The sequence below is a fragment of the Nipponia nippon genome, unplaced genomic scaffold (genome assembly GCF_047370975.1).
Source record: "Nipponia nippon isolate SJK-2023a ecotype South Korea unplaced genomic scaffold, ASM4737097v1 scaffold_19, whole genome shotgun sequence".
Lineage (NCBI taxonomy): Eukaryota > Metazoa > Chordata > Aves > Pelecaniformes > Threskiornithidae > Nipponia > Nipponia nippon.
The window spans coordinates 8,120,968-8,148,587 of record NW_028262335.1 but is presented as its reverse complement, the minus strand read 5'-3'; the positions used below and the strand labels follow the sequence as shown (position 1 = coordinate 8,148,587).

At 42.6% G+C, this 27,620-nt stretch overlaps 1 protein-coding gene across 11 annotated transcripts in view; it reads right to left on the bottom strand.

The window, feature by feature from the left end:
* Nucleotides 1-15,448: 15,448 nt before the first annotated feature.
* The window catches only part of LOC148056034 (uncharacterized), a 69,752-nt gene continuing 57,580 nt past the window's right edge, over nucleotides 15,449-27,620 (bottom strand). For 4 of the 11 annotated variants that reach the window (XR_015704338.1, XR_015704340.1, XR_015704339.1 and 1 more), the window contains 3 exons: nucleotides 26,827-27,003; nucleotides 25,746-25,810; nucleotides 15,449-18,553 (listed from right to left, as the gene is read on the bottom strand). Coding sequence is in view for 3 of the 11 variants with exons in the window: in XM_087755549.1 (XP_087611675.1) it covers nucleotides 18,460-18,553; nucleotides 25,746-25,810 (159 nt within the window). In the remaining 8 variants the exon portion in view is untranslated. Of the gene's footprint in view, nucleotides 18,554-21,373; nucleotides 22,309-25,745; nucleotides 25,811-26,826; nucleotides 27,004-27,620 lie in introns of those variants that run through there. The other 7 variants (XR_015704345.1, XM_087755549.1, XM_087755551.1 and 4 more) reach the window with 3 other exon arrangements.

The following is a 27,620-nucleotide window of genomic DNA, read 5'->3' as shown; positions in this document are numbered from 1 at the left end:
ATCTGGGAAGTGTAATCTCTGTAAGAGGTTTTTTATGCACCATGGCTAATTGTTCCTGACAGTATGATTTTACATCAGGCATTTTTTGTAAATTCAACACCATTCAAACTTTATGGCAGGTAATACTCCTTACAACTCCTAAAATCTTGACCACGTCTAAATTACTGTTGCAGAATGACGGGTTTGTTTTTTTTTTTTAACGACAAAATATTGGGAGCAAATTCTCTCCTGTCTTGCAGCTTGTACCGCCACAGACAACTTTCTGAAATTCTCCCACGGCAGAGTTCCACAGGGACTCAGAAGGAGCCTTTCACGCGTTCCGTACACACCAACGAGCAAAGCGCGCTGCGGTGGGCCAACGCCTTGTGCTCGGCCTGGTGCTGCCGGAGTCGCGCGGCCACAACCGGCTGCGGCCACCTTTGCAGCAGAAGGGATGGAGGAGGGTGGAGACACTTCTAGCCTCTGAGGCCGAACACGTGACTCCTTAAAATTCAAATTCTACAACTGTTTTAGATGGCTATGTTTGAAATGTCACGATCGTACAGAGCCCGATTCAGGATTACTTCACGCTTGCATTCACCTACACTAAGCTGAGGGTGTCAACGTGAATCAGATGGTTTTTCCAAGTAGTTACCGGTAGGCATCTGTCCTACAAGCAAAAAGTGTATTTTATAAGAGAACCTGAAACACGGGGCAGAGAGCTGAGAACGCGTGCACAGACCGATGAGTTTCTGCAGAGCTTTGCTCAAGCCCAGACTGCGCTAGGAGCATCATGCGGAGATACGACTTCTAACGGCACAACCTGACACTCCGTGGAGGAATTCCGCTCCCTTACTGACCACAGAGGAGGGTTCACCTCCTGAGCTGGGCGCCCGGAACCGGGCAGCGTGACGCGCGCCCTCAGCCTGGCGCTCTGGATTTCCTGAGCTTTGCTCTCACGGCTGTGGGTAACAGCTGAAACTACAGGCCAGGGCTCGGAGTCCAAAACCAGTTAAAACAAAAGAATCACAAAACCACTTTCACTTAGGTAAAAATCCCTGTCCGTGCTTCAAATCAGTGTCACAACTACCGGGCAGACTGCTCTGAACAGTAAATCCAAGATTCGTTTCTCTACTTGCAGTTTGCAGGCATTTCTAATCTGCGTATTTGATTGAAAAACATGCCAAATAATAGTTGACCACCTGAAATACACTTTGTGGAGCCCATGAGATAAAAAGATGCATAAATGTTTTGTGTGCCCAGCATTCGATACAGGGACTTCAACATTCAGAGATGCACCAAGTTACAAAAGCTCTGGGTTTTACTGGAGTAAACGTTCATTTGGGGAAAAAAGAGAAGCAATCCCCTGTGTTGTTTTCCCTGTTGTACCCCCGCAGCAGGAGTGCGCTGATATACCTACACCATCCTTCATAATTAGAGGAAGGTTTAAAAACCTGATACGTAAGGAACAGTCATTTTCTGAGGATTTCTTACGTGAAATTCTTCAAACCCACAAAATGTAACCTGGAGAAGGCTGGTCCTTCACTGGCAAAATCCTCCTGCTGTATCGCTCGAGGACATGGTGGGCTGCTACGAGGAGAGCTGTTTCTCCTGCTATGAAAATGAGTTTTTGAATGATGTCTCTCTAACCATTGCCATACTCTTCCCCGCAGACTTTACTGTCATCCGCATCCTAGGGGTCAACTTAGACAGAATTTGGGACTGTGGTCCGACCTACTTTGCCAGGCTGAATTACTTGTGTATTAGCTCTGATTCATATGCGCACACATACACATGAAAAAAACTCCTTTCGTCCAACTCACTATACCTTATAAAATATGGGTTATAAAAACTTTATGGAGCCTGTTCCTCCGAGGGGCTCATTCCACAGTGCAGTACGCAAAACCCAGCTCTTTTATAGCATGGCAGAAAAAGGGCTCAGTCTATGCGGAGCACCTCAAATGAATCAGAAACAGGATTGGGCTTCCAAATGGACCACACAGCCTTGACCGGGTTGCTTCAAGGGCAGCAAATGAATTTGTGTCTGAAGTAAACTGACGAGTGAGAAAACACTAGTCCTTTCTACTAGAAATTCTCCTCACCCCACCTATGCGCAGTTCCACCATAAAGGTCAAAAAGAAGGTGACTGCATAAAGCGTGGGCCTTATCCAACGAGCACCACGGAGGCATGTCATTTCCAGAAAATCATGGGCAACCTTAAGCAGCCTTTGCTACAGACAAAGCTCTTCACCTGAAGTGACTTCCCTCAGGTCTGATTCACTCCCAGCTACGAAGGAAGCTCCGCAGCATTGTTAGGAGTAAGTGATGATAATGAGAAATGATCTCCTCCTGAAAGGGAGAATTAGGCTCCTGGCAACTCCTATACCTGAGCATAGAAAGAGCAATAATAAATGCCCAGAGTGTGATATTTATGAAAATTAGAGAGTAAATCAGGCTCAATACTGTGAACATATAAAACATTTTATGTGGAGGCTCAGACCAAATCAAAAGAGTTTCCACTTTTTCTCTCCATCCATCCCCTAAGCACTGTAACTCGGGTTTCCTCTTCTGCTGTACTCCGTCCGTACCTTCTCTTTGTTCTACCTGAAACTCACCCCCACACCCACTTTAAGCACTTTCTGAGGATGACCTTGATCTGTTAGAGAGATCATGCTGCCCTCCCTACTTTCGAGTTTGGGTATCAACTTTGCTTCAGCCATTGAACTATACTTCTTTTTCGAAGATGTAACAAATAGGCCACAGCAGGTATTTCTGCAGGTGTAGCTGCTTCTAAAAGGCTCAACTGATTCTGAAATTCTTTAAAAGTCTACAGTATTATCTGTACACTGTATTAGAGCCTCATTACTGGCTTATGTCTTGGGGTTATTCTGGGGTAACTAAGGCATTTATTTCTTAAGAGAACAAATGTGGGTCCTACTCTGCAGGCAAGCCAGTTCTAACTAGCAAAGCTCTCCTAGCATGGGATTTAATCTCACCACTTTCCATGGGACTTCAGCTTACGCTTGACTTTGCTGAGGAAGGTTGCATACGGGCACTAAGTATTTCAAACTGTGAACTGTGACAAGAATAAGAGAATGCCAGCCACCTTCTTCAAGATCACCTTTCTATGGTATCTAGAAACATTAAGCCATCTTATGGTAAATTCTTCAGGATAATAGTGTGGACAAGTTACAGAGTCACAAATGTTGCTGAATTCAGGTGCTGTTCTAGTGACTTTCACTCCATCTTTATTTTTCTTGCGCTGAAAGTCGATTTAAAGCTGGTGTGACTACATTCACTTTCGGAGGGCGGCCCAGCACCTTAGAAACTGCCAGCCCGGGGCGATGCCCCTTCCTCCCGCGCCTCGGCCCCGGGGCTGCACGGCGCTTTCCTCCCCGGGGCTTCTAAAGGACCAGTCCCAACAGCAACATACTCGGCATTCTTTGGCTCTACTGTACTAAATAAGATTAATGACAATGAAGAACACTGCTAATAACAATATTACAGAGACTCCCCTGCTATATCTAGCTTTACTGTCATCATTCTTGAACCAGATTCTTAGTTTAGGGGATCTGGACTAGTTCACCCTCAGATTTATTTTACACTTGTTCAGCAAATCGATTTCCTTGGTGCATAGTTGAATTATTCATTATACTTTTTTCTAGGATGGAGAAGTTACTAAAAGGTTTCTTTCTTGTATAAAGCATTTTCATGTTTGAGTATTAATTTTTAAAATCTCCTGTAAATCCACAGTACTTTACAGTTGTTTGCCTAGCCTTTTTCAAATTTATCACTAAAGCTTGTGAGCGTGCATGCACGCGCATATATATAAACTTATACAAATCGGTGCTCACCTATTTAGTCCTCACCTTTCTATTCTGACCCTTGCTCCCCAGGCACAGTGTGGCACCCTTCCCACGTACGTTTAGATCTATCCTTGCTGAGAAACACAACTGGAAGTCTGCTAAGCTGAAGGTGGACATGAAGCCTCTGTAATTTAAGCACTGAACTCATGTTCAATAGAAGAAGGAGTCCTTTACAAGTCCAGAGGGCCGTCCTCCATCCTTATCAGATGAATGCTCTGCCGCTAGGTAAGTTCCTGGCCCGAAAATGGTTCCCTGTCGCTAGAGTCAGAGGAGCAAAGCTTATCCCACACCTCAGGTAACGCTCAGCCCGCAGGAGCGACACACAGCACCTTCTGCAGACAATTACTGAAATCCATACCGTACCGCTAACACCAACAGAGAAGAAGGGAATTTCTTAAGCAACTTTTTCAATCTCGCTCAAGTAGGTGCATCACAGGTAACGTTTTAAAAGTGCTTGCAGCCAGACTGCCAAGTGTACGCATCCCGCTTGCGTTAACAACATCTCTGGGTATTCCCAAACACAAACGAGTGCATTGCACGCAGAACCCGAAAAGCCAGCGACGTCTACACTGACAAGCACGAGTGCTGTGCAAATTGTGAGAACGAGTGCAGCTCATCCATTTATCTCACCGGGCCAGATTCCCTGGCACCTCATTCGTAAAGTGGCTAGCATGATTTTTGGTGTTGTAATAATAAGTACCATAAAATATAACATTACCATTGTGTGCAGTATTAAGGCAATACTGGCTTCTTGATCAGGGATCAGACAGGCTGTATGGCAGCACGCAAATGTCCTATTTCTTCTATCTGCTCATTCTGCTTTGTATGCCCACCTCTGCTGGGAAATGGAGTATTTTAAAAGTTTCAGCAGCTCCATGAGGTCACTGTAGCTACAGAGAGCTGTAAAAACTGCCTGGGTTGATGGTTCAAGCAGCCACAGGTCTTTTTCATTACAGAACAGATATAACCCTATGAAATTATTATAATAATAACATCATTTATTTCAACAGGACTGAAGCAAAAAAGCTTTATGATGGTGTTTTATATGCAACATGTGCACTATAAATATTTCCATAAAAACATGCATTAAAATATAAAGTTGGCAAAAAGAAATCAAAAGTCAGGAGGAAAAAAAAAAATCCAGTTAAACAAGCATTAAACCATAAGCCATGGAATAGTGAATAATGAGCCCCTGCCAGTCATGGCAACAGGCCTTTCTTTCTCTGGTTTCAGCTACTTCCAAACACAAAGGCAGGAGCCAAGCTAGCCATGGAGAGAGTCCCCGATAAACTCACCCGCCGCACTTCCCTGGTCCGTCACCCTCCTCGTTACTGTGAAAATACCCTTTCTTCCCTCAGCTGTCAGTACAGGCCTTCAGCCCCCTGCCTGTAGGAAAGCCCCCAGCCAACACCCAGGCTTCGCCGGGGTTGGCGCTGCGAACGCCCAGGGTAAGGAACAGGTCTGCGCAAAACAGAAACGTTCTCACGCTTGTGTTACTCGTGGGAGTGGGGGCCAGGACACGAAGGGAGTGATCGGCCCAAGGCCTCGGGCAGGAGTGCGTGGCCGAAAGAGGAGCCGAACCCAGACCTCTTGAGATCCATTCAGAGCCAAAACGAGACCATCGAGGGCTGCCCTTCGCACTCACCTGGCAGAGGAGGCCAGATCTGTGATCGGGTTTCTGACCCCGCAAAGTGTGCTTTCAGTTGTAGTTCACGCAGTACCTGCTACGACGCTAAGAAGTACTCTGCCTTTATGGGCTATACCAGGCAAAAAAGCCCTCTACCTGTAGCTCTCTCTCCCCCTCTTAAAAAAGAGTTTAAGGGGTCACAGTTATTGGTCCTTCTGGCCTCAAATATAATAACGGTATGAAAAGAAGCTGTGCACCTTCTGCCGGCTACGTATGACAGGGACCTCTCAGGTACCAACACCCAGGTCTGAGCAGTTCCACAGGAGCTGGAGGACTCGAGTCTGGCTGCCAAAACCCAGCAGGCATTGTTTACACCAACGAACACCCTCACAACAAAATTCTGCTTCCCAGGCCAATTCTGCTGTAATACATCATCCCCAAGCTAACTTGTCAGATGGGTTTGTCTACAAATATGTTCACACTTGGAAATATCTCCCTTCTGTGAACAGCAATCCATTAAACATGCATCTCTCTGTTTTCCCCATCTTGCTCTCTGTACATAAAATAAGTTCTCTTCTTTTGTCCTCAGTAAATGCCTGTTCCACATTTTTGCATGTTTAAAATATTCACGCATATGAAAGAAGCTGTAAAAACATTGCATGGCTTATTTATTATTTAGTGTACACACTTTTTCCTGCAGAATACCAAAATAAAAAACATTTTAGTCATTTTTTTTCATTTCCTTTGTATTTTATTTCCATTACTCTGCTCGTTAAAGTTTAAAAACTGCTTTGTTTCTTGACAGTTGGGATTTATATGTCTTTCTGTCAGGGAATACATTTGTACCTGCCGACACGATGGCAGAGGTGGGGGTGAGACTTCTGTCAGGGTCTTGTCATGTAAGGGTCCATCTAGAAAGCTCAAGTCACGCTGGCATGGTTGCTGGAGGTGCTCAGAGAATTCAACTAAGAGTCCTAACGCATACTAACCCCAGACTTTAAAAGAGCTCTGAGTTCAGATATGAAGCCTACAGCTATTAAAGGACAAACAGAAGGGCATTTTACTGCTGACAATAAAATTTCTGGAGTAAATATTGCCACATGTCAATCTTTCCACAAGAGTCACCCGATTCATAGATTTTAAGGGCAGCTCAGAAAGATGACTCAGGATGACCTCTTCAACAGCGCAAACCAAAGAACGTCACGCAGGAATTTCTCCATCAAACCCTTAACAACTGCTTGGGTTGTGGCATCTCCGCTGGAATGAGACATCAATCTTGATCCAACGGCTGCAGGAGACAGAGAGTTCACCATGTCCCTCAGGAGGCAACTCCAACGGTAAATTATCTTCATCCTCAGATATGTGCACTCTAGTTTCTGTTATTTTCGCACTGCTGTAACACTCCACAAATATCTCGTTCACTCCAGGAATTACTTGTACAGAAAAGCCCTGTATGGTTGGAGCTGAGTCTGGCATCAGATAGCAGACTTAACTTGTTCAAGCGTCCACACTCCAGCAGCAACCTAATAACCTACCAATACTCTAAAGCAAGTCAGAACAGTGCTACCACAACACCGCCAGAGAAAGATGTTTTCCGCGTATGCGTACAGCAGACAAAGTAACGCAAGCTACCTTGTGTCACCATCACCAGCGTGTTTCAGCCTTGACCTGAGACCACCCGCGGGAGAGCGGCGTGGGCTCTGGCTCCCCGGCACTTTCAGAGCTCGGCCCGTTGCTAATGCTGCTAACAGCGCTGCCAGATGGTATGGTCGTTTCAGCAGCTTGGGCACCTTTCCATCGGGAACTGGATTGAAACCAAGAACTCTGTTCATATAGGTCACTCAGCAGATGTAACTACCAACCTGGTCTGGATTCAAATGACTGGCCCAGTGTGAAAAGAGCTGGATCTTGTAACCGGTGCCATAAAAAAGTGACTAGTTTTTAAAAAAAAGTTCATTGCTCCTGGAATCAGATGGTTGTGTGCATATTCCGTGTGACAGGCTTTAGCACTCCAATGATACATAGTGAAAGGCATTTCAGAAAGAGATAGGCAATACAGCTAGTTTTTAGCATATTTATATGCTATTTTATAACACAGAAGTTAAACAGCACATTGTAAAGCACCTAGTACCTCATACGTGCTATGCAAACACTACATTATTATGTACTGTAGAATATAATCTTGTCTTGCCAGGGAGCTGTACTGGGTAACTTAAAATACACTTTATGTTATTTTATTCTGGGTTTTTTGCACCATTCCTCGCTACAGAATTTGAATATCCTTCCTATGCCTGACTGTGAGGTGTACACACATATCTGTGCACACACAGTACACAACTGTAAATATTAAAACCTTGCTCACACTCCCAGAAAGAAGCTAATTATATTTCCACACGCTCCTGATATAAAGGAATACTATCATGTCAGGCAATTCTGTTGTACCGATACGAAGCCAATCTGAGATAATTAACTCAAGTTCCCTAACCTTACAGTGGGCTAAATCAGGACTTAACTGACCTCACTGATTTGAGGAATGCCATTATTAAATCCATTGAGCTGAGCCTGAAATGAAGGAGAATGTTCCTTATGGCCACATACTGTGTTCAAAGAACAACAGGCATTTTCTAGGAGATACTCGTCACTTTTGACTTTCTAATTTACCTTGAGCTACTGGCTAGAGAAATTTGCAGGAGTCTTCACAGTAACACATTGTTCCCAAGCCATGGCAGAATGCTTTACATTGTTAAACGTTCATGGTAATCATGTCACCGATTACCTAGGGACAGTATAATTAGATATTTAATTAATGCATACGGCTAGTTAGAAGGTGGGATGTCAGGGACTCTGGGCACTGTTGCTGCCAGTGACCTCCCGCGTGTTCCTCAAAGAGCCAGGCACCCTCCAGCTCCTCCAGGCTCCCACCCCCAGATGACCCTTCTCTCAAACCCTTGTGACTGAAGCGTTACGTTGGAGCTACACAGATCAAAGCACGTGTAAGTGACTGTCGCCTGAATCTAGAAGCTCCCCTTCGGTCCTGGGTTTATTAGCAAAAAGCACAGGTAAGAGCCTGTTGCCCTGCTGCCTGCTATTCGGATTGTAAACTCCGGGATTGTAAGGCAGGGGTTGTTTCTAATTATGGGTTTGTACTGGTCAAGTATAATAATAATGAAGCGCTTCCTAGTTCTCAAAGCAAAAAATGCTAAAATGTTGTTCTGTGTGTGCATGTGTGCACACGAGTGTGTCCCCGTATGTTTTGAGCATTAAAGACTATAAAGGGAAAGAAGGATAGGGTAATACTGGAAGACAGAAAGAATAGAAAAAAAACAAAGAACACAATTCTGGAACATTTCAGTATCCTGTTGACTCATAAGATTGGAGCAGACAGGTACAGCCCAAAGACAGCATGATCTAAATGTGGGCCAAGCTCTAACACACAGCAGGAATGTCTAATTTTAGTCTGTCCAGTTTTGGCAATGTCACTTTTAATTGCATGGCTCATTTGAATTGTAAAACACCTCTAAAAGCTAACTAGTAAAAGGAAATAGGCCATATTTTCTAGACTAACAGTCATATTCAATTTTAACTGCAACGAAATTGGTTTTAAACAGTTAATGCACATTAGGACTTGAGTTACCAAAGAGAAAACACGGCCTGCAAACATACATGCAGATGTTTCAGTCCTTTAATTGAGACTGCAGTCAGATCACTTTGTGGCAGTGCTTCTGCAAACTTTTCTGTGACCCACAATTTACTGGTATGGATTTTTCCCAGCTAACAAGTTGCAGACTTCTACGCTGCCTGCGTTGTAGTGAACCGCATTTCAGAGTTCCACAGACAGGACTTCGTGATGCTCTAATCAATCTGAGAAGCAAGAGTGCCGGACCAGTTCCACCTGCTCCAGCACCCGCAAGCGAGGCCGAGGTTCCGAGGCACAGGATGTATGAAATGGCGATGTTGTAGGTAGTAGTGTCCTTTACGAGTTTTCAAAAAAGCACAGGCCTCAATAAGTACATAAATACCTTGTCCCGTCAAAAATTTGGATACTAAGTAAAATCTATTGAGTAAATAGACTGTTGTGCCAGTTTAGGATTTGAAAAAAACCAAAACTGTTTTAGCAGAAGATTTTCTGAAAAGCTGGGCTGAAGCTAACAAGCAGTTTTTCATCAGCCTCAGTGAGGCAGGATTTTATCTCACATTGAGAACACGGTGCAATTTTCAAAATCTGTGATTTTGTGAATGAAGCCCAAGGAAGCACCTGGTGGAAGCACTGAACACACGTGAGAAGACATTCGTAGCAAACTGCTCATGGTCAGCAGAGGAAGAAAATATATTGGGAAATGCATTTAAATACTACTCACATTTGGGAAATAATTAGCCACCATCCTGGAAGCCCAGATGTGAGGACTGAACCACTTTGTTATGACTTCTAGTCTTGATTAGACAGAACCCAATTCAGAGCCAGTTTCCTCAAAGCACCCTCTGGTTCTGCACTAGAAGGGCTACAATCGGAGATCTGCAATTGCAGGAAAAGTGCTATACGGCTTTTGCAAGAGCAAAATCCTGCTGAGCCAGTGATGGAGGTGAATATTTAAGGACTTTGTCACTAGCATAACCTGTGCTGCCACCTGAAACATACTCGACAAAGAGTGCTTTTTTGTTGCTGCTGATTGTGCTGCACACATAAACTATCAAATCCTCCTGGAGAAATAGCTCTCTGCCTCCCTCTAGAGAGATTTGTATGGTATTCACAAGTGTAAAACTCTTTTCTGCTTTTGTTAGCATGTAGTCAACGGGCTTTTAACTTGCTCTTTCCGTCTTCCTAAAAAGTTTTGAAGCCACTAGCGCTAAGGGCTGACAACCCAGCAGCTGAGCTCCCCATCATACCTGCTGCCCTGCAGCCTACACGTCACAAGAAGGGCCCCTTCTTACGGCACTACGGGCAAACGTTGCGTGCTTACAGAAAGCCTAGCACAGCCACGTCCCTGTTGTGATCATGAAACAACTAATGACTGTTGATACTAAGGATTTTAACTCTGATTCTGCCCATTATCAGATATCCCACTTTCTTAAATAGATTTTGTTATTCTGCACTATAGTCGTGTTTTTCTCAGCTTTGGTTATTCGTTGCCTTGCCACCTGAAATGCACTGCTCCTTCATCACCACTCACCCGCCTTAGCTTGTTGCTCTGTGGGATGAGCAGAAGCCTTGGATTAGCTGTCACTCCCCACTGCTGGGGAACCATGTGAATAGCTTGAAAAACTGGTGCAAGATGCAAGCAAAAATCCTTGCTGAGCTGAACAGCGCAATAAAGAACCAAACTCCCCGCAAGGCCCTCCTGCAACACTGAAAAAGCTTTAAATGGGAGAGCCTGTGGCAGCACTGTTACACTGGGAAAATGTGAAAGTCAGCCGTCTCCCCTCAGAAACATCCAAGACAAACAATAACAGGAACTATTCCACAGGCTGGGCTGAGGCTTGGCAAAGCCCTCGCCATAAACAAGCCGAGGAGGACGATGAGGCAATTGGAAAGGGGCTCACCCCAACTTCCTAAACCCTCTTCTTGCTTCTACGGCGCAGTTGTGCCAACTCAGTAAACACAGGCAAGAGGCTTGCTGAGTGTGCAGGCCAAGGGTTTCGCTCCGCCTGAAGCTGGCTTGTTAACGACTTAGTGTCAAAACTGAAATGCTCTAAAAAAAAAAAAAAAAAAATCTACGCCAATGCTGGCCCATAAAAATCTGTGACCAATTTAAGAACTCTGTCAAGGTAAAGAAAGAAAAAAAGTGAGTTTCCCAAGTCAACATCCTGCCAAAATTTAAGCAGAAGCTCATGCAACTATTTTGTATGTGGATGTTGTGGGGGTGCATGCAGGAGCGTGAAATGGGCACACACTGCAAGCCAGGAAAGAGTCCCGCAGTAGACCTTATACATGCAGAAGAAGAGATCTCTAGGGGCACCTAGAAGACGCTGCTTATACGGCTTGAATTTGTCGCTAATATTTTACTTGGGGCTCGCACCTCTCTGATATCTAAAATCAAGGCAAGGCTTGTATCCCTGTGTGTGAGACGTGGGTATTTACATTAAGAACGGCAAACCAGTCCTGCAGTTGCATCTGAAAAGGCATTTTTATAGGCCTAGCTTGCTTACACAGGTACCATGGCAGGCATCTTGGAGCCCGTTTCTGCTAGCATGTGGCAGTGCTGGAACGGGCAGTGGGTTTAGCAAACTCAAAAGGGCTAGCGTTTCCTTTTATTCCAGAACAGAGATGCAGCAGGTGCCCTGCAGATGTGGCTGCCCGCCTACCCTCAGGTGCCCTCAGTCAACACCTCACTTGCAGGCACCGAACAGCAGTGCATGAACCTCACAAAAGAATTTGTAACCAAAAATGTCACCTCTTAGCCTCTTCGGTCCTGATTCCACACGGTTTTTAAGGACACGTCTGAATTTAATCTTCAGAACTCTGAAATGATCCCAGTAGACCTATTTACACATTAAAGGTTATGCGTATATCGATATCTTACAAAAATCATGTATATCTTGAATGCATTTCTTATTAGAAATAATTGTTCAAATAATTTTAATAAACAATGCCTGATCTGAGGCTTTCTTAAGAATTTTTGTTTTGCTTTGAATATCCCTAATACTTGAAAATCTGAAGTCTTCTCTTGAGATACACAAGTCACATTTTTCCTCCCTGTAATGTATCACTTCCCTTCTGAAGTGTCCAAAACTTGATGCAAGATCTTAGGTGGACTAAATTCTATTCTTTCCCCTTAAGCCTAATGAGTCATTAAAAAAGGCAAGTGGGAAATAGCATAGCAATTAAAAACAGAATATGGAAGAAAAAATTAAAGTAATGCATCCTTGGACTGTAATTTAGAGAATTTATTAGTCATAAAACCTTGATGAGTTATTCTTATGACAAAAGCTGTAATAAGAAGGAAAAAAAATGATAAAAATAACGAACACATTTGTATGACAGCAATTGTAACAAGTATAGGGAATGACAGAACCCTCCTTTGGAAGGATTTAGCCTCATAATTACAATCATATGGATATCTTTTAATGTCATTGTTTCAGTAATTTATTGTTAATTTTATCTTGGAAACCTTTCCACTGAAACTACTTGCATTTTATCTTTCAAAAGCAAACACGTCTCTTTTCTTCTGTAAAGCCAACTGCTGGGAGTTGTGCAAAAAAGTTCCATAAGAAAACCAAAGAGTGATGAAACGAGTCTGCTGGTCGGTTTTGGAGCAATCCCTGTCTGTGGATGGGGTTTGCAGAGGTCTACAAATGTGATTTATATATTTGGGTGGGACTGCAATATTAAGCAGTTTCATATATGTGGGAAGGGCACTGTAAGGGTGTCTAAACAAAAGCAGGCAGATGGCTGATGTGAGTCACTATGAAAATAAATAACTGGGGTTCATCCAGCAAATGAAAACTCTCCTGTTCAATTACAGTCCCAGAGGGAGCAGCAAGGGCTGCAGGATCAGACCTTTAAGCGCTGAAGACAGATTTACACATCAGCAACAAAGTCAGGCCTTCAGTACACCAAGCGCTATCTTGGTCCCCCAGTGCAAGAGTTAACTGTCGGCGCTGTGCAGGCAGACTGCCGAAGCTGGGGTTGCGAACACTGATACTGTGTTCACAGAAACGCCGCCGGACGAATTCCGAGCTTTATTTCAATTTCTTGGTGTGGCACCCACCTAGGCTTAGGTGCCGTGTTTCAAGCCTGCACAGGAGAGAACGGACCCTGGCTCAGCCTAGGGGAGGAGTGGGGACTACCCTTTGGAAAGACTTGCAGTCCCTTTGCACGGTATCTGGGGTTACTTCATTTGAAATACCGCAGGAAGCAGGAAAAGAAAGATTTGAATTAGACCCTGCAGATTGAATTTCAGAATTAGAAACCAGATCCTCCTGAAATCCCACCTGCAAACGAACTCTAAGCACAGCCAGTTCTGGGACTAAGATTTAATGGATCACTTCTGCCTAAACTCCCGCCCCTCCTGCACTTCCTCCCCATTACATTTCTTTATGCATCTCCCCAGGAGACAGACTCAGTGTCTGATCCATGTTTCAACAGCGAACAGTCCACGAGCAAACAAAAAATAACAAGCAATAAAGAGAGGGACCTGCAGCAGTGTGTAGTCAATAATACATGCTGCCGCTTCGCCCAGCTAAGTGACAGTGTTTCTCCATTGCATGTGTCAAGGCTCATTTAATTTCCCAAGCAGCTAGTGTCCTGACAGGCGGGTGAGTAACACCTATGTGGTACTTGATGTATTTAATGGGTGTCTATGAGCTGGTGGGAAGCTGGGGTCCTCCCAGAACCGTATGATCTCTGCCAGAAATAAACATCAGTTGGAATGGAAGGGCTCTGATAGGCACAATCTGTTAGCAGCAAATTGAACTGTCACCCTTGTATGTCATGTTCATTTGGCTGATTAAGGAGATATTAATCTACTGTCATTGTTACAGTATCTGTCATCCTGGGGAAAAAAACCAAGGATATGCAGGCAGCTTTACTGGATGGATATATATACACAGAGAGAGGGGAAAGCAGAGGTGTGCAGAATACAAATGAAACTCTAATCTGCTACAAATATTGAACCAACTACAATTGATTACAGATGCAGGTATAGAGCAAACAATGGGTCCCGCTTCAAGTAATGCCGAGGCTGGTTTCTGCCTAGTTTTGACTACCCCTCAAAGGCACTAAGACAAATTCTGTGCAGTCATGCTTTCCCTCCTCAGAATACAAACATGTTTAGCCATCTGTATAATGGGTATGATAAGGTGTTAGGATAAGGAGTTTCTGATACCACGTTTCGTCATTCCAGGCGGCAACATCAAATACCTTCATTGCTATCTTTGGTAAAGGAGTGTGGAGACACCAATTATTTTTTCTGAGTGGCTTCAAGCTAGGAAGCTCTTGAAATGGTGAACAAGCCTTGCATTAAAGCCTTTTTTGTTACTCATATACCAGGACCTGTTTCTGAAATGTGTGGCGCTGAATGCACATAAAACATATCCAGAGCAAACTTACTAGTCATTCAGCAACACTGAAAAAAACAATCTCCGCTCATCTGCCAGACAACCTCTTCCTTTCTTCTACCTCTTTGTGCCTTTCTCGCCTGTTTGTCTGTATTTTCCCCACGGAAGCAACTCCTACATCCTGTTCTCAGCACCATCCTTTCCACCATTTTACCTGAGAAGAGATGAAGACCGAGCTAGATTATTTTGAAAAAGTAAATGTTAGACTCCACAAAATTTGAAGATGCCACATCTGCTATGGAATAACAGTGCACTGAAGGTCATCTGAGGATTAAGCACAAAATGCCTCCAATTTAGGGTAATTAAGAATAGTGTTGACTTAGAGGAGCACATAGTTAATAAGGGTAAACAGTGACTACAGATCTCCTCAGAGAAAATTATAAAGGAACAAATTCGGGTCTAGTGTACGTAGATACAACTCCCACTGCCTTTCACTTGAAAACTCTGGTAAATAAATTTAAACTTGGGGGCAGTTTCAGATGGAGATAGTTCAAGATAACAATGTCAAAGCTGGTTAGCAGAATCCTTTAATGAGAGGCAAGCTGCCACAGCTTTTATTTAAGAGCACAGCTGCCATTAAAACGGGATTTTAATGAATATGCACACACAAAATCTTGTCTGCATAGGTTCTTACTCATTTTTGTAGTGGGAACATTAATACAACCTGAAAAGCTCAAGAATACATCATTAAAATAAGCTGCTAGTTCCACATTTTCTTGGATGAGAAAATGTATACTAAACCTCTCCACCCCCCCACTTTTGCAATAGTCTTCATAGTTTATGTTTGAATCAATAACTATTTTAATATGGGGAGTTTAGAAAAGTTTGATTCAAATTCCTTTGACACAGTTCCATCAACATCCAGTTATAGAGCCATTCTGCATATGACTCATTAAATATTTAAAAGATTCCTATTATTGAATTAACTATTTATTGATTTATAATTTAAAAGATTTATGCTTGGCCATTAAAAAAAATTCCAAGCTGACTTTCACTTAAAGAGATGTCAGGTGCCATTTGCTGCTAGTGAATGTCTAATGTACCCTTTTCACCCCTAGAGTGAAGAAAGGACAATTACTCAAGGACCTCTGGTTCAATATTCATACTGTTTAGATGCTGAGGTCTGTGGTTGCTTTTTTTTCCTGCGGCATTAGGTCATGCTCAGCAGCGTCTATCCATCCCACAAAATCTCAGCCTCCATGGAAATGCACAGCTTGTAGTTTCTCTCCTGTTACATTTATTGATTTGCATCCCGGATGAATTTTGCAAGCCTTACGAGACTTCCTGATTATATTCTTGTGGCAATGATGTTCTTGCTGAGGTCATAAATGCAAAAGGATAAACACACATAGATACCTACAGGCACAGTTGGATCCTTTTCTTCCATTGCTGCTCTTACAGGGCCTGATTCAAAAAAGCTTTTCAGATGGGGAGCCTTGCCTGTGGGAAATAATGGGTTTTTCTAAAATTAAGAATGGATTTAAGAGCTCTGCTGAATTGGGACCGCAGAAGTTAAAATATATTCTGAGCAGTGTAACATTAACTCCAACTTTAAATCCAACACTTATCAGGCTATTGCTTTGCTCTTTCTATAAGGAGCCCGAGTAAAAAATATTACTATATTGCCTTTACTTAGCACCTTTAATCTGAGGCTCACAAACTCCTTTACCAACATTAATTATTTAAATCTGGAAGAGCCCCTGAGGGGTTGCCTATTATTATAATACTCCTTTTACAAATGAGTAAACTGATGCACAGGAAGGTTAAGTGACTTGCTGAAGGCCACACAAAGAGTCCACACCAGAGCCAGCTATAGTCTTTCAAAGAGAAGAAAAAGAGGATAGAGCAGAAAAAAATGCACTGTCTGCCCTAACTGTACAAACACAAGATATTTCCAAATACAGACAGAAATACCTCTTGGATCTAAAGGAACAAAAAGAAACACAAAACATGGGAATGACTTTTTCCTGTACACAGCTAGTAAGGGTCTGCTTCAGATAATGATCTCTCACTGTTTGTTTTACTTTTGACTTTGGGGACCTAAGTTTTAGTGATACACATTTTTCTACAACCCATTCTTGGCTCTATATCAAAACCACACAGAGTAATTAGCACAGGTCTGTCAGACAAAACTATAGCAGAGTAATGCATTATACTGTAGAAATTGTTGCTCCAGTTTCTCCAATCCGTGAATTATAAATAAAGATTCCGATGAACTGAAAAGGCTGCTTGCTCTAAGTAGTAACTATTTCAAGTCTGCCATACAGCTTTCCTGATGGTATTGTTGGGGGTTAGGGATTAACCCTAGAAAAATAATGTTTGGAATATCAGACACAAAACTGTAATAAACTGAGGTAAAATTGATATAATAAGGAAAAATAGGGTATTATGGAGCCAAAGAAGCTTACACCAGTGTGATACGGGAGAATACTTAAACAAATATATACACACACACACACACACACATATATGTTTGTCTTGTCTTTCCAATGCTCATTTATAAGGAATAAAGTAACACTTGGACTCTGGCAAAGGTACAGAAGGTCAGCTCAAACTAGAAAGAAAAAAGGCGAGGCTCAGACTAGTGAGCTGCATACTTATTCACTAGCAATGAAATCTAGATACGTTATTTCAGTTACAGCTGTTCAGATCAATGCTTTGGGATGCAAGCCCCCATATTCTATCCCCTGGTCTGCTGCAGAATCCCTGCTGGCCACAGACAAGTCCCTGCCAGAATAGACTTTGCCACTCAGATCCCGTTGGATTAGGCTGCAAGGTCCCCGTTGAATGCAGACAAATTCTGTGCAGATCTACCTGTTTCTGCTGCAAAATGGGAATAATAGTTCCCACTGAGAAGTGCAGTATGACCTTGATTGGTTTATAGATGTGCACTTTCTGTAAACGAACGGAGCCATATATGCCCAATATGTGACTGCACAAAATACCTCACGACTGGCCACAGCTATCAGATTTTTGTTCCTTTTTTTCTTTCATGGGTGATAGATCCAGAGCAATGCTGTCTGCTGTGGCATTTCTTTCCAAAGCAGTGGGTTAGAACCGTTCACAACACGGGCTTACAAGTCGTCTTCTGACCCACTCAGAAAATGATAGGCAGTGATTTATTTTAAGCACTCAGAAAATGATAGGCAGTGATTTATTTTAAGCACTAACATCCCCGCTTGGGAAGAGGTTTGTTCTAGAGCGGCCATTGCCTATGAAGTGCTAGGAGGGGTGTGTGGGACAGGGCTTGGCAGGGCTGGGAAGCTGTGTTCTGGTTCCCAGTGGAGCTTTCCTCACCTGCTGCCCAACATGATCTGAAAAAGCATGAGCAGACAGCTCTGGTGCGAGCACAGGAAGAGATGAAGATTCGCCCCTCCAGGAACGACACTGACAGACAGGGTCTTTATCAGCTACGTCACTTGTAATGGACTGGAAACTGAAAAGCCCACGACAAGGAGTCAAAACGAATGCCTGCCTTTCTCTCTGCAGACCAGGAACTCTCAGGCAGTCAAAGATAAACCATCTGCCCTGCCAGCCCTGATTAGGAGCTGTATGCTCACAACTTGTTGGCTGTCCAAGGCAGGAGAATGCACAGCAAACCAATTCCCACTGGAATTTCCATAAACCCTTGGCCATTCCGTCAGTCCCACTGGCTGTCATGATACCTTGTCCTCCAGAGCCATACATCGAGCAGCCTGGCCAACAAATCCACCAATGCCGAACAACAGTTTTTAAATGTGAATGATACCTATTCCAGAGCCAGACCAGAGCTACGTGCAGTTCAGACGTCTGTGCAAATTTCAGATGCTTCTCAGAACTTCTCTGACAAATCTGATCTGATCAGAAAATAGGCTCCTTCCCTCTGCTTTTCAGATGAACCTGCTACAAATGTTCTTGAGCTGCAGGCATGTTATCAATGATGCTCAGGCAATTTCAGTGCTGTCCACAGCCCTCAGGGAACGCCATCGCTAACGGCAAGTGCTTCCTTCTGTTCACAGGCTTTGCTTGACCGAGGATCCAGAAGTCACTGCCAAGGTAAAGGTAAGGTAAAGTTGTGAGTCTGTAATCTGATCTTTGGCAACATACGTCATTGCAGAAAACTTGCATCTGAACGTTGAATAGCCCAAAATAGTTGTTTTGTAATTTATAGCCAGGCCAAAATGATTTGCCCTCATTTGCAAGTTTTTTAATATTAATCCTAGATAGTCATCACAACAGCAAATACAACGTGTCATGTTTCATCTTAAAATCAAATCCTGAATTTTATGGTACAATATACAATGCTTACTTATTCATATGTAATCACACAGAATAGTCAGGAACATATGCAGGGAGTAGTAGCTATATTGCTTTGATATTTAAGTACCTGTGAATTACAACATTGCTATGTAAATACATGCATGCACAGAGACAGGCAGACTGGAAAGGATACATACATGAATAGGCTAATTCAAAATGAGTGGAGGCAAAATGAATTATTCACTTGAGGTTTTTTATCTGCATTATTCACAGGATGCATTGGAACGCAATTATCCACTTGGTCAGTAGACCTCTGCCCAAAGTTTACTATGTTGGACTTGCTGAAGAGACAAAAAAGGTTATTTCACAAATTGAGGTTCAATCCAGCTCTGCATTTAGCAGTAATCACTTCACACCAAGATTAATAGAACATCATTCAGTCACTGAGAAAGCAAGTTATGATGAAGAAGCTGTTGAAACAGGAAACAGTTGATTTCCCAGGAGTCCCGTAAATCCACCTCCGATGTCCTTTCAAATTCTCTGTTATTGCTGCAAAAATTTTAAACACCGGTAAGAGGGTGAAATGGCTGACATACTCATTTACTACGCGAAGAATTGTGTTCTGGGCCTGCCTTTGCAAACTAGTTCAATGTGCTCTGCAGATACATCAAAACGGAGAGACCTCCTCGGAGGGGCTTTGGAATGCCTGATGGCACCCGGGGATCAGCCGCAGTTCAGCACCTCCCTGCCTTTGTTTTGCCTCGCTGTGACCACTTGGCACCCTCTTGCTCTCCCACAGCATTCTTCCCCTTCAGCATCTTATTTTGGGGTCTCCAAACTTTCACATGCCTATAATCTTGGGAGCTGGGAGGACCCTGCTAAAGGGCTTGCAGGGTACTTCTGTGCCGCACATTCCTTCTAACGTTCTAGGGACGGCATGCCATAAATCTTTGCTAGGCATGCAGCAATCCAGCCAAGAGAACTCTAATACCATAGGATTTATTTTATTTTATTCTGTTTATTTTAAGTCGACTAATTTTATACTAAATTAGGTCTGATGCTGTTCTGGGTATTTTGCCAACTTTTAAATCGAGCCACCCAAGAAGGGAAGGCCAGGTACCATCTCACAGCGAGACGCCAGCTTCATTTAGCCGCAAATCGGTTAAAGGCAGATCCAGAACCAGGAGATAATACTATGTAGAGTTATTTTTTCGTTTAAAAGTCTACTGATTCTCCGCACGTTTTGTGATCCATAATTAAGAGCCACTGCAGCTGTCATCAGCACAGTAGCCCATCAAAACACTCAAGAAAATACGATTTTCTCAATTCAGACCTGACATTCCCTCAGTGCAGGGAATCTGGGTTCAATTTTCAGCTCTGTTACAGATGCACCACCTTTCTGCAGACGAGTCACTCTCCCCGTGACTGAGTTCCCCACTCGCCAATGATGTGTGCACAGCTTTCTTTGTTGGCCATGTAACCTATTTAGACTGCAAGGTAACACCACGGCAACTATTTTCCACAGTAAGGATCTCTTGACATAAATGCCTCACCATGACATTAAAAATGGCAGTGTTGAGAAACTGATAACCAGCATGTGATTCTTGAAGAGTCACAGAAAGAGGAGGTTAGTGTCCACACATGGACTTTGTTTGCTATTGTACCGAGAAACTAATTTTTCAATATCAAAAAGTGCCTTTTCTTCATGTGTGTTGAAGCATTATTAATTTTCAACTGCATTCTTTATTTTTTCACTAAACAAGAAAGAACAAAATATAGATTTATATCCACAGTTGTCTGAACATTTTTGTTTACATGCTTTCCTCCCTGTAGGTCACTTCTATTGAAACATTTTTGTGCATGAAGAGTGCACTGTGCTGCTTTCCGTAAGAGTATCAGCAAGTCAAAAGCACTACTCATCAAGGAATAAACTCCCTTTCCATGCATCAGACTAATATTCTTCCTGAGAGGATGACAAGCACCTACTGTATTTCTGTGCTTGGGCAAGAGACACTTTTAAAACCAGCTTTCACAGCCAATGCTTTAGATTCAGTAAATCCGAGTGAACGAGAAAAATGCTTTTTGCCCTTTCCATTTTATTGTCGTTTGATGGAGATGCCATCAGTTCTCTGTATGCAGGGGCCCTTGAGCGCGGCATGAATTCTGGTCCTGGAGCCAGCTGCTTCTGCCGTTAAACACAGCCAGTCTCCATCCTCATTGCTGGAGTTTAAGAACACAAAACACATTTTAACCAACAGGTCACATTTACCAAATCCTAGCCATGCATGACTTTATTATGTGAACAGCCGATTCTTATGTTTCTTCATCAAGGAGTTTTTCTTCCTGCTTTCTCAGCTGTACAGTGTCTCTGAATTTTTTTTTTTGGCTTGAGGTCTCTGCCTAATTATCTGTAACCTTCTGTTCGAAGATCGCTGTCCTGGCCTGATAAAAACCAGTAACTTTGAAAACAAACTGGGTCTTAATTTTCCTTGACAGCCCTTCTTTAAACATGTGGGCAATGCCCTGGCTTAATTAAATGCACATTCGTATTCCAAACAAATTAAGTACAATTAAGGACTCTGAGTTATGGGTATCTATCACTCGGCGATGTTTTTGTAAAAATTACCACATTTAGATCAAACACAGAGGACCCTTTGCTTAATTGCTTCATTAGGGCCCGATGCAATAGGCTTCATAAATACAGGGTCTGATGTCTCTTTGGGAATTGCCCAAAAGACGGCTCTTAAAGTAATTGCTTCCACATTTCTCCCCGTGCAATGTTCATGTGCTCACTGATGAAAATGGGATGGCTCTCAGACATGTAAGTGCATGTGGGTCGCGTCTTGTCTTCCAGCATCATGCCTTTTGCACAGCTCTCGGAGGCGGAGAGGTATGGGCCCCTGGCTGGTGCCCGTTCAGTTTCTGCGAGGAGTTTGACAATTCAGACAGGATAAGGCTGGCTGCTGTACGCCGACAGCACAGCGCTTTGCTCATGTATCACCTAGAGATCCCACAGACTGAGGTAAACAGGATGCTTTGGGATTTATTTTTCCAGAAGTTGCACTGAAACAATAATGAACTTGCAGAAAACATTAGAGAGATGTCTTCAGGTCTTTTACTAGTTTTATCCCTTTAGTTCTTACAAAGGCAGTTATTATGACCCTTTAAAAAGAAAGTCTATCTACAATGATTGTTTTAGCTGAACATAACCTACTTTTGATTAAACTAATCCTTCTTTCAAACACACCTAGAGTGAGGAATCCAGTTAGAGGGAGTCCAGATTTAGCCCTTGCTCAGATTAATGCCATCCAGTGCATATGTATCATGTGGATGCAGAAAGGGACTGGCGCACAGTTTTTTCTGATGAGATGTAGAAAGAGCAGCAAAAGAAGATATGCCATTCTTTCCCTTCTTGCGTTTCTCTTCTGGCTTACTTGACAGACTCAGGAGTTCTGCATTTTCACTGCGGAAGCCAAAATAACCGGTGTGCACCCAGAAGCAACAATAATGATTGCAGCAGAGCTAAGAGGTAGTGGGAGCTACCTTGACAGAACAAAATGAGAGAAATGGCATGTCATTCTCAAATGAAATGTTTGCAGCATTTTTGTATTTTTGTTCAAATATTCCTGTTTTTTACCAAGAAAAAAGTGTAACTAAAAGGTTTTCCTCTCCAATTCTTTCTCTTCCAGCTCCCTTTGTATCTATCCTTTTTTTTTGTCTTTTTCATTGCTCTTGAAAAAAGACAGGGAACAGAAAAATGGAAAGAAATAAAAGGGAAAAGGAAATCCATCTTCCCCAAACCAAATGCTTCCAAGTTTTTATCTCATACTAAAAATACACAGAAAGACATTGTTTCTTTGATGAAATATTTTAGTTTCTAGAAAAGTGCAGTTTTTTCATTGAGATCATCACTAGTTGCACAGAACTGCTACCAATTTAAATCCATGCTAGTGAAAACGGTTGTAGAGGCGTTGAGCTGTTTCATTTATGAATAATATTATTTCATCATGTTAATGTAATTTCATCATGGCCACATTGACAAGATCAGTGTTGACAAAACTGGAGGCAGATGCAGCAGAAAAAGTAGAAAACAGGCCACAAAAATATTAGCACTGCTGCTGTGGCGATAGGAGTTCTCCCAACATCAAGATAAGGTACATCGCCCATATCACCCTGCTGAAAGTACCTGCAAATCATACAGAACAGAGTTTTCCATGGCCCATTCTCTCCAGCTGTCTCAACCAGCTGAGGACGCTTTGGGCTGGAGATGCCCCTCTCCTGCAAACCGGGCAGAGACACCCTTGCCTCAACATTTCATTAAGCATCCAGAGGCTGGTAGCTGGGCTCTCTAACCCCACCGCACCGCCATCATTGACCTAACCGTAACACAGCGTCTGACCATCAGTCCTTTGAGCCACCCAAGCCTCTAGATCTGCAGATTTGCAGATTTATCCTGCAGATAACAACAGGATAAAGAACTTAGCAGGCATAAAGAATGCGCTAACAGCTCTTCTGTAAAACAGAAGTCAGCCTGATTTCCACAAGTTATAAAAGTCCATCAACCTCCAGTGGCCAAAGAAACATAGCTGCTTATTTTCTGACTGCTTTATTCTCCAGACCAATTTTCCTCAATGCTAAAGCAAAAAAATGAACGGCAGATTGTCCAGTTCATGACTGGATGGCTGGCAACAGAAATCCTATTTCCAAACTGACCCCTGCTTTCCAGCATGGCATTCATTAATTCCACAGTCTCACATTTCTAGGAAGATGTCAGTCATGTATGTGATTTTTCTATCAGCTATTAATGCCAGATCACAAGGTGAGAAAGCAGGGGTTTTAATCTCAAGACCCTCAGGAGATGGAGCTGCATACATTTGGTGTGAGCCATGTGTCTGGAAATGTCAAGGACAAATATTTTTAAAGTAAGGAGTGTTCATATCCATGTGTAATCTTAAGTACTACAGAAGTGATCCAAAACATAGCCCTTTTCTCCTTGTTACGATTGTTCGGCTGCTACTTCCCAGGAATTAATTTTAGATCATTTAACTAGGCACCTATGCATTTAGGAATTTGCATATTTATACTGAGCGCCATTTTAAGGCTCTCCTAAAGGCTTTGCCCATGGCAGAGTGTTTAGTTTTCTATTTGTAGAAAGGAAAAGTTTTACTGTAGGAACAGTAAAAGTTCCCTATCCGTCTCAAAAAATTGTTTCCTTCATTCTAAATATGAGATTAGTTCCTCACCTCTGTATTTTTTGTCATTGCCCATTAGGTTATTTTCCCATGATCTGCAAAATCAGGCACTGAATTTATTAGAGTCCCTCATTTTAGACCTAATTACAGATTCCACCTTCCTAAGAAATGCAGAAAATCCCCTTTTCTACCCATCCTTAGCTCAACTAAATGATAACTTTGAGTCCCATTATAATCCAGGTGTCAGACAGTATATAAATATGCTACTACTGCTGGACCAGAAGTAACTAAATTACTGAGAAACATAGAGAAACCCTATTAAAATGCTGTTTATGTACATATATTTCTAACATAACATACAAGGAACTAGCACTGTGCTTTACCTTTCCTCCTACGAGTTCCACTGAAAATCTAACACTGTGAAAGGTTCCCTAAAAACTGTGATGTCAGAAAAGTAGAAAAAAAGACCAAAGTTCTCCAAATTTTTTGTAAATTATGGACTTGCTGGCTACCAGTTCAAGAAATGCCACAGTCAAGGGTGGGAACAGAACCTTACCCTAGCAGATGAACTCTTGCCAGTAGGGTGTACTGATGCCTGCCATAGGATGGCTACAAGGGTGGACTGCAGTGTTACCACCCCTGTGAATCTTACTGGGAACAGAAGTGAACTGGGAGAAACAACAGTCATGTCCAGCAGCAGAAACCCTTCTGCCTCGCCAGCCCGTAGCGTCATCAACAGCTGAAGAAAACATTCGCATGACACCTATTTCACATGCCATTGCCTATTGCTGCAACCGAGGAATGTTATTAAACTAACAAAGAGTGTTGCAAATAGTTACTCATTTGCCCTTCACATGCTGTCACCAATTTTCTTTCTATGGGCCTACTTATAATCATTCAAGTTCAAGACTAAAGGGTGTAAAAATTGTCAGCCTTCCTATTGATGTGAACCAGGTGTGTGCATTAGTGTGTTACCATGTAAAAAGAGAGAAAGAAAGAGAAATCTCTGAAGAAACACTGATGGTGTGCACCCTTTTGAAACCTTTTCCTAGATAGCTGCTCCATTGCTTGAAATATAGATCTGAGCCTGCTTTTAGCTGCTAACTGCCATATAACATATTATCCTACTTATTGCATACAGTTACAAACATCTTGTATCTGGAAGCAACAAGGGAGAAGGCTCCTTTATCAAGTCAATCTCAAATCCCATTATGTTCCTCTACAACAGTTTCTGTAAACATTCAGCAATTTTCAGTGTCTGAGTTGCGCAGCTGAAGAGGTGCATAAACAGGCTCCACTGAAATGTGAAGATGACTGATAATGTACTAACATTGAGACCCCTTGCTGTGATTATTACCCCCTGAGTGCTCCTTACAGAATGTGCCTCTTATCTCACACTGACAACGCTAATAGAATATGCATAGCCCTATTAGCATACAAGATAATAGCACCCTGGAGGGGACAGAGCCATAAAACTTTAAGTAGAAATCAAAACAGAAGGAGGAAGAAAAAGGGAACATTGTCACAAGCCAAAAAAAAAAAAAAAAGGGGGGAGCCTGAGGGCAAATTTTGCTGCAGAAAACACACATAGTCATAATTCTTGTGCTAGTCACCATGCAAATGGTAATAGTCTTTAGTCCCATGAATACTATCAGTGCCATGTTTGCTGTGAAACATTAATTGAGATAATGTGCCCCTTTCGGATGCAGCAGGGAGTCGTATGTCAAATTGTACCACAACAAAATTATGGCAACATCTGCAAGAAATATACAAGAGCGATTGGGGTACCTTGCATTGGATAAGTCCAACTGGGTCTTCGTCTTCGCAGATGGAGTCTGTGGAAGAGCTAGAGCCTGCAAGGGAGGCAAGCAGCTGTTAGTTCAGACGACATGTGTGTTTACCTGTAGCTTACTACTTTTCAGCTGCTGCACAGTTAAAAGCTTTGCAGGTTAGACGTGTTATCTCTTGACCCTACTTCAGTCACTGGATTAAACCTCAAGCAGCTCTTTGAATGCCAAAGCCTTTCTTTAGTCACGTCTGCCCACTGCATTCACATTTGTTCCATGTAACCGTCCATTGTACCAGACCTTTCACTGCTCACCCATAGCTGGCAGACAGCCATGCATTCATATGCTTTCCATCTTACAGCAATAGCCAAAGTAAATCTTTCAGTGCTTGGCACAAGAGTGTGAATTCAATAAAAAAGGCTTCAAACAAGTTTGAGATGGCTTGTCTCTAAACAAACGAAGAACAGTGAGCTTTTTTAATGCTCATTGTGGTTCAGTTCCTGCCTACAGCTAAATCCAGATAACCCCCAGCAGCCCTGACAACCCTGTCTGGTAAAATAGTCACCTGTCAAGTGGGCATGAAAATATCCACACATCTAGGCTCAGAGGGGTTGGAGGGAAGTGACCTGCTTCTTACCAGGAGCTTCAACAGGGGCAATCAAAGGTCCTTGTTGTCTTCTTTGTGAGATCTGAAACTTTCCAATATTAGTGCTGAATGCATAGGACCCCAGGGTAATCGCTCCACAGAGCGCTGTATGCTTTTGCCTTTACAGAAAGATGGTGTCAGGAGGTAACAAGCACAGGATCCCTGTGGTGCATTTTGAAGCATCATGCAAAGTTTTCTGGGATTCCTCCTAGCATTCACTGTGGTTTCTATAGAGCTAAACTCTTTGTAAAGTGGCTTTGTGTTGCAAAATTTTGCAGCTTGTGTGAGTCTGCCTCACTTCATTTTGGTTGATGGTACTTTAGGCTGACGGTTTCAGCAATTAGAACACAGTTGGAAAAGACTCTGGTAAAGAAAAAACAGCCATTTTGGAAAAGGAAAGTAGAGTGAACATTAGAGGAATGATTCGCAAATGTACCTCCGTATGTGTCCATGTGCGTACGTGTGTTTATGCAAGCATACATCCCCTGCATCTATGTTACCACAGGCAAAACAGCTCATCTCAAAAACAGATCGATTTTAGAGATTGCTGAAGTATTTTGTTTAATGTTCTTCTGCGGTTGATACACACTCTGCAATACTTTCTCCTTTCTTCCTGGAAAGAAAACAAACCACCAGTATAGGTAGCATAGGAACTAACGTTACCTCATATGAATCACAGATGTACAATTCTCATAGGTTATCTTCAGCCTAATTTTTCAGAGTCTGACTCTCTGACCTGTCTGATTATCAGGAATTAAACAAGGAAATGCTACTTCCACAAAAAAGGCATCCCAGCATTGGCTAAGGCTAATGAAATGCCTAGGTACCTACACCTGAAGACACAGCACTTTGTGAGCGGCTTCTAAATCCGGGTCCAAACGGGATCTCAGAGGCATGTCTCCAGGACACTGAGCGATGGTTCCTACCACTCAAGCACAGCTGGGAAACCTCACTGAATGTTGGTCAATGCTTGGCATATGTGGGAGGAATATTTTGTATGTTGTGTGATTAGCAATTACCGCGTTTAAATTGCTTTCTGTATGCAAAAAAAACCAAAAAAACAAAAAACCAAAAAACTAAAGATGCAAAAATTTGGCAAAAAACTTTAGAAATGCTAAACTATGACAATGAGAACAGAGAAAAGTTTGTGCACTTTAGATGAAAGTGAGTTACCTTCATGGCAGCTTCTATCTGTAACTTTTTGCTATATCTGCTTTCGTATCTTTCTTT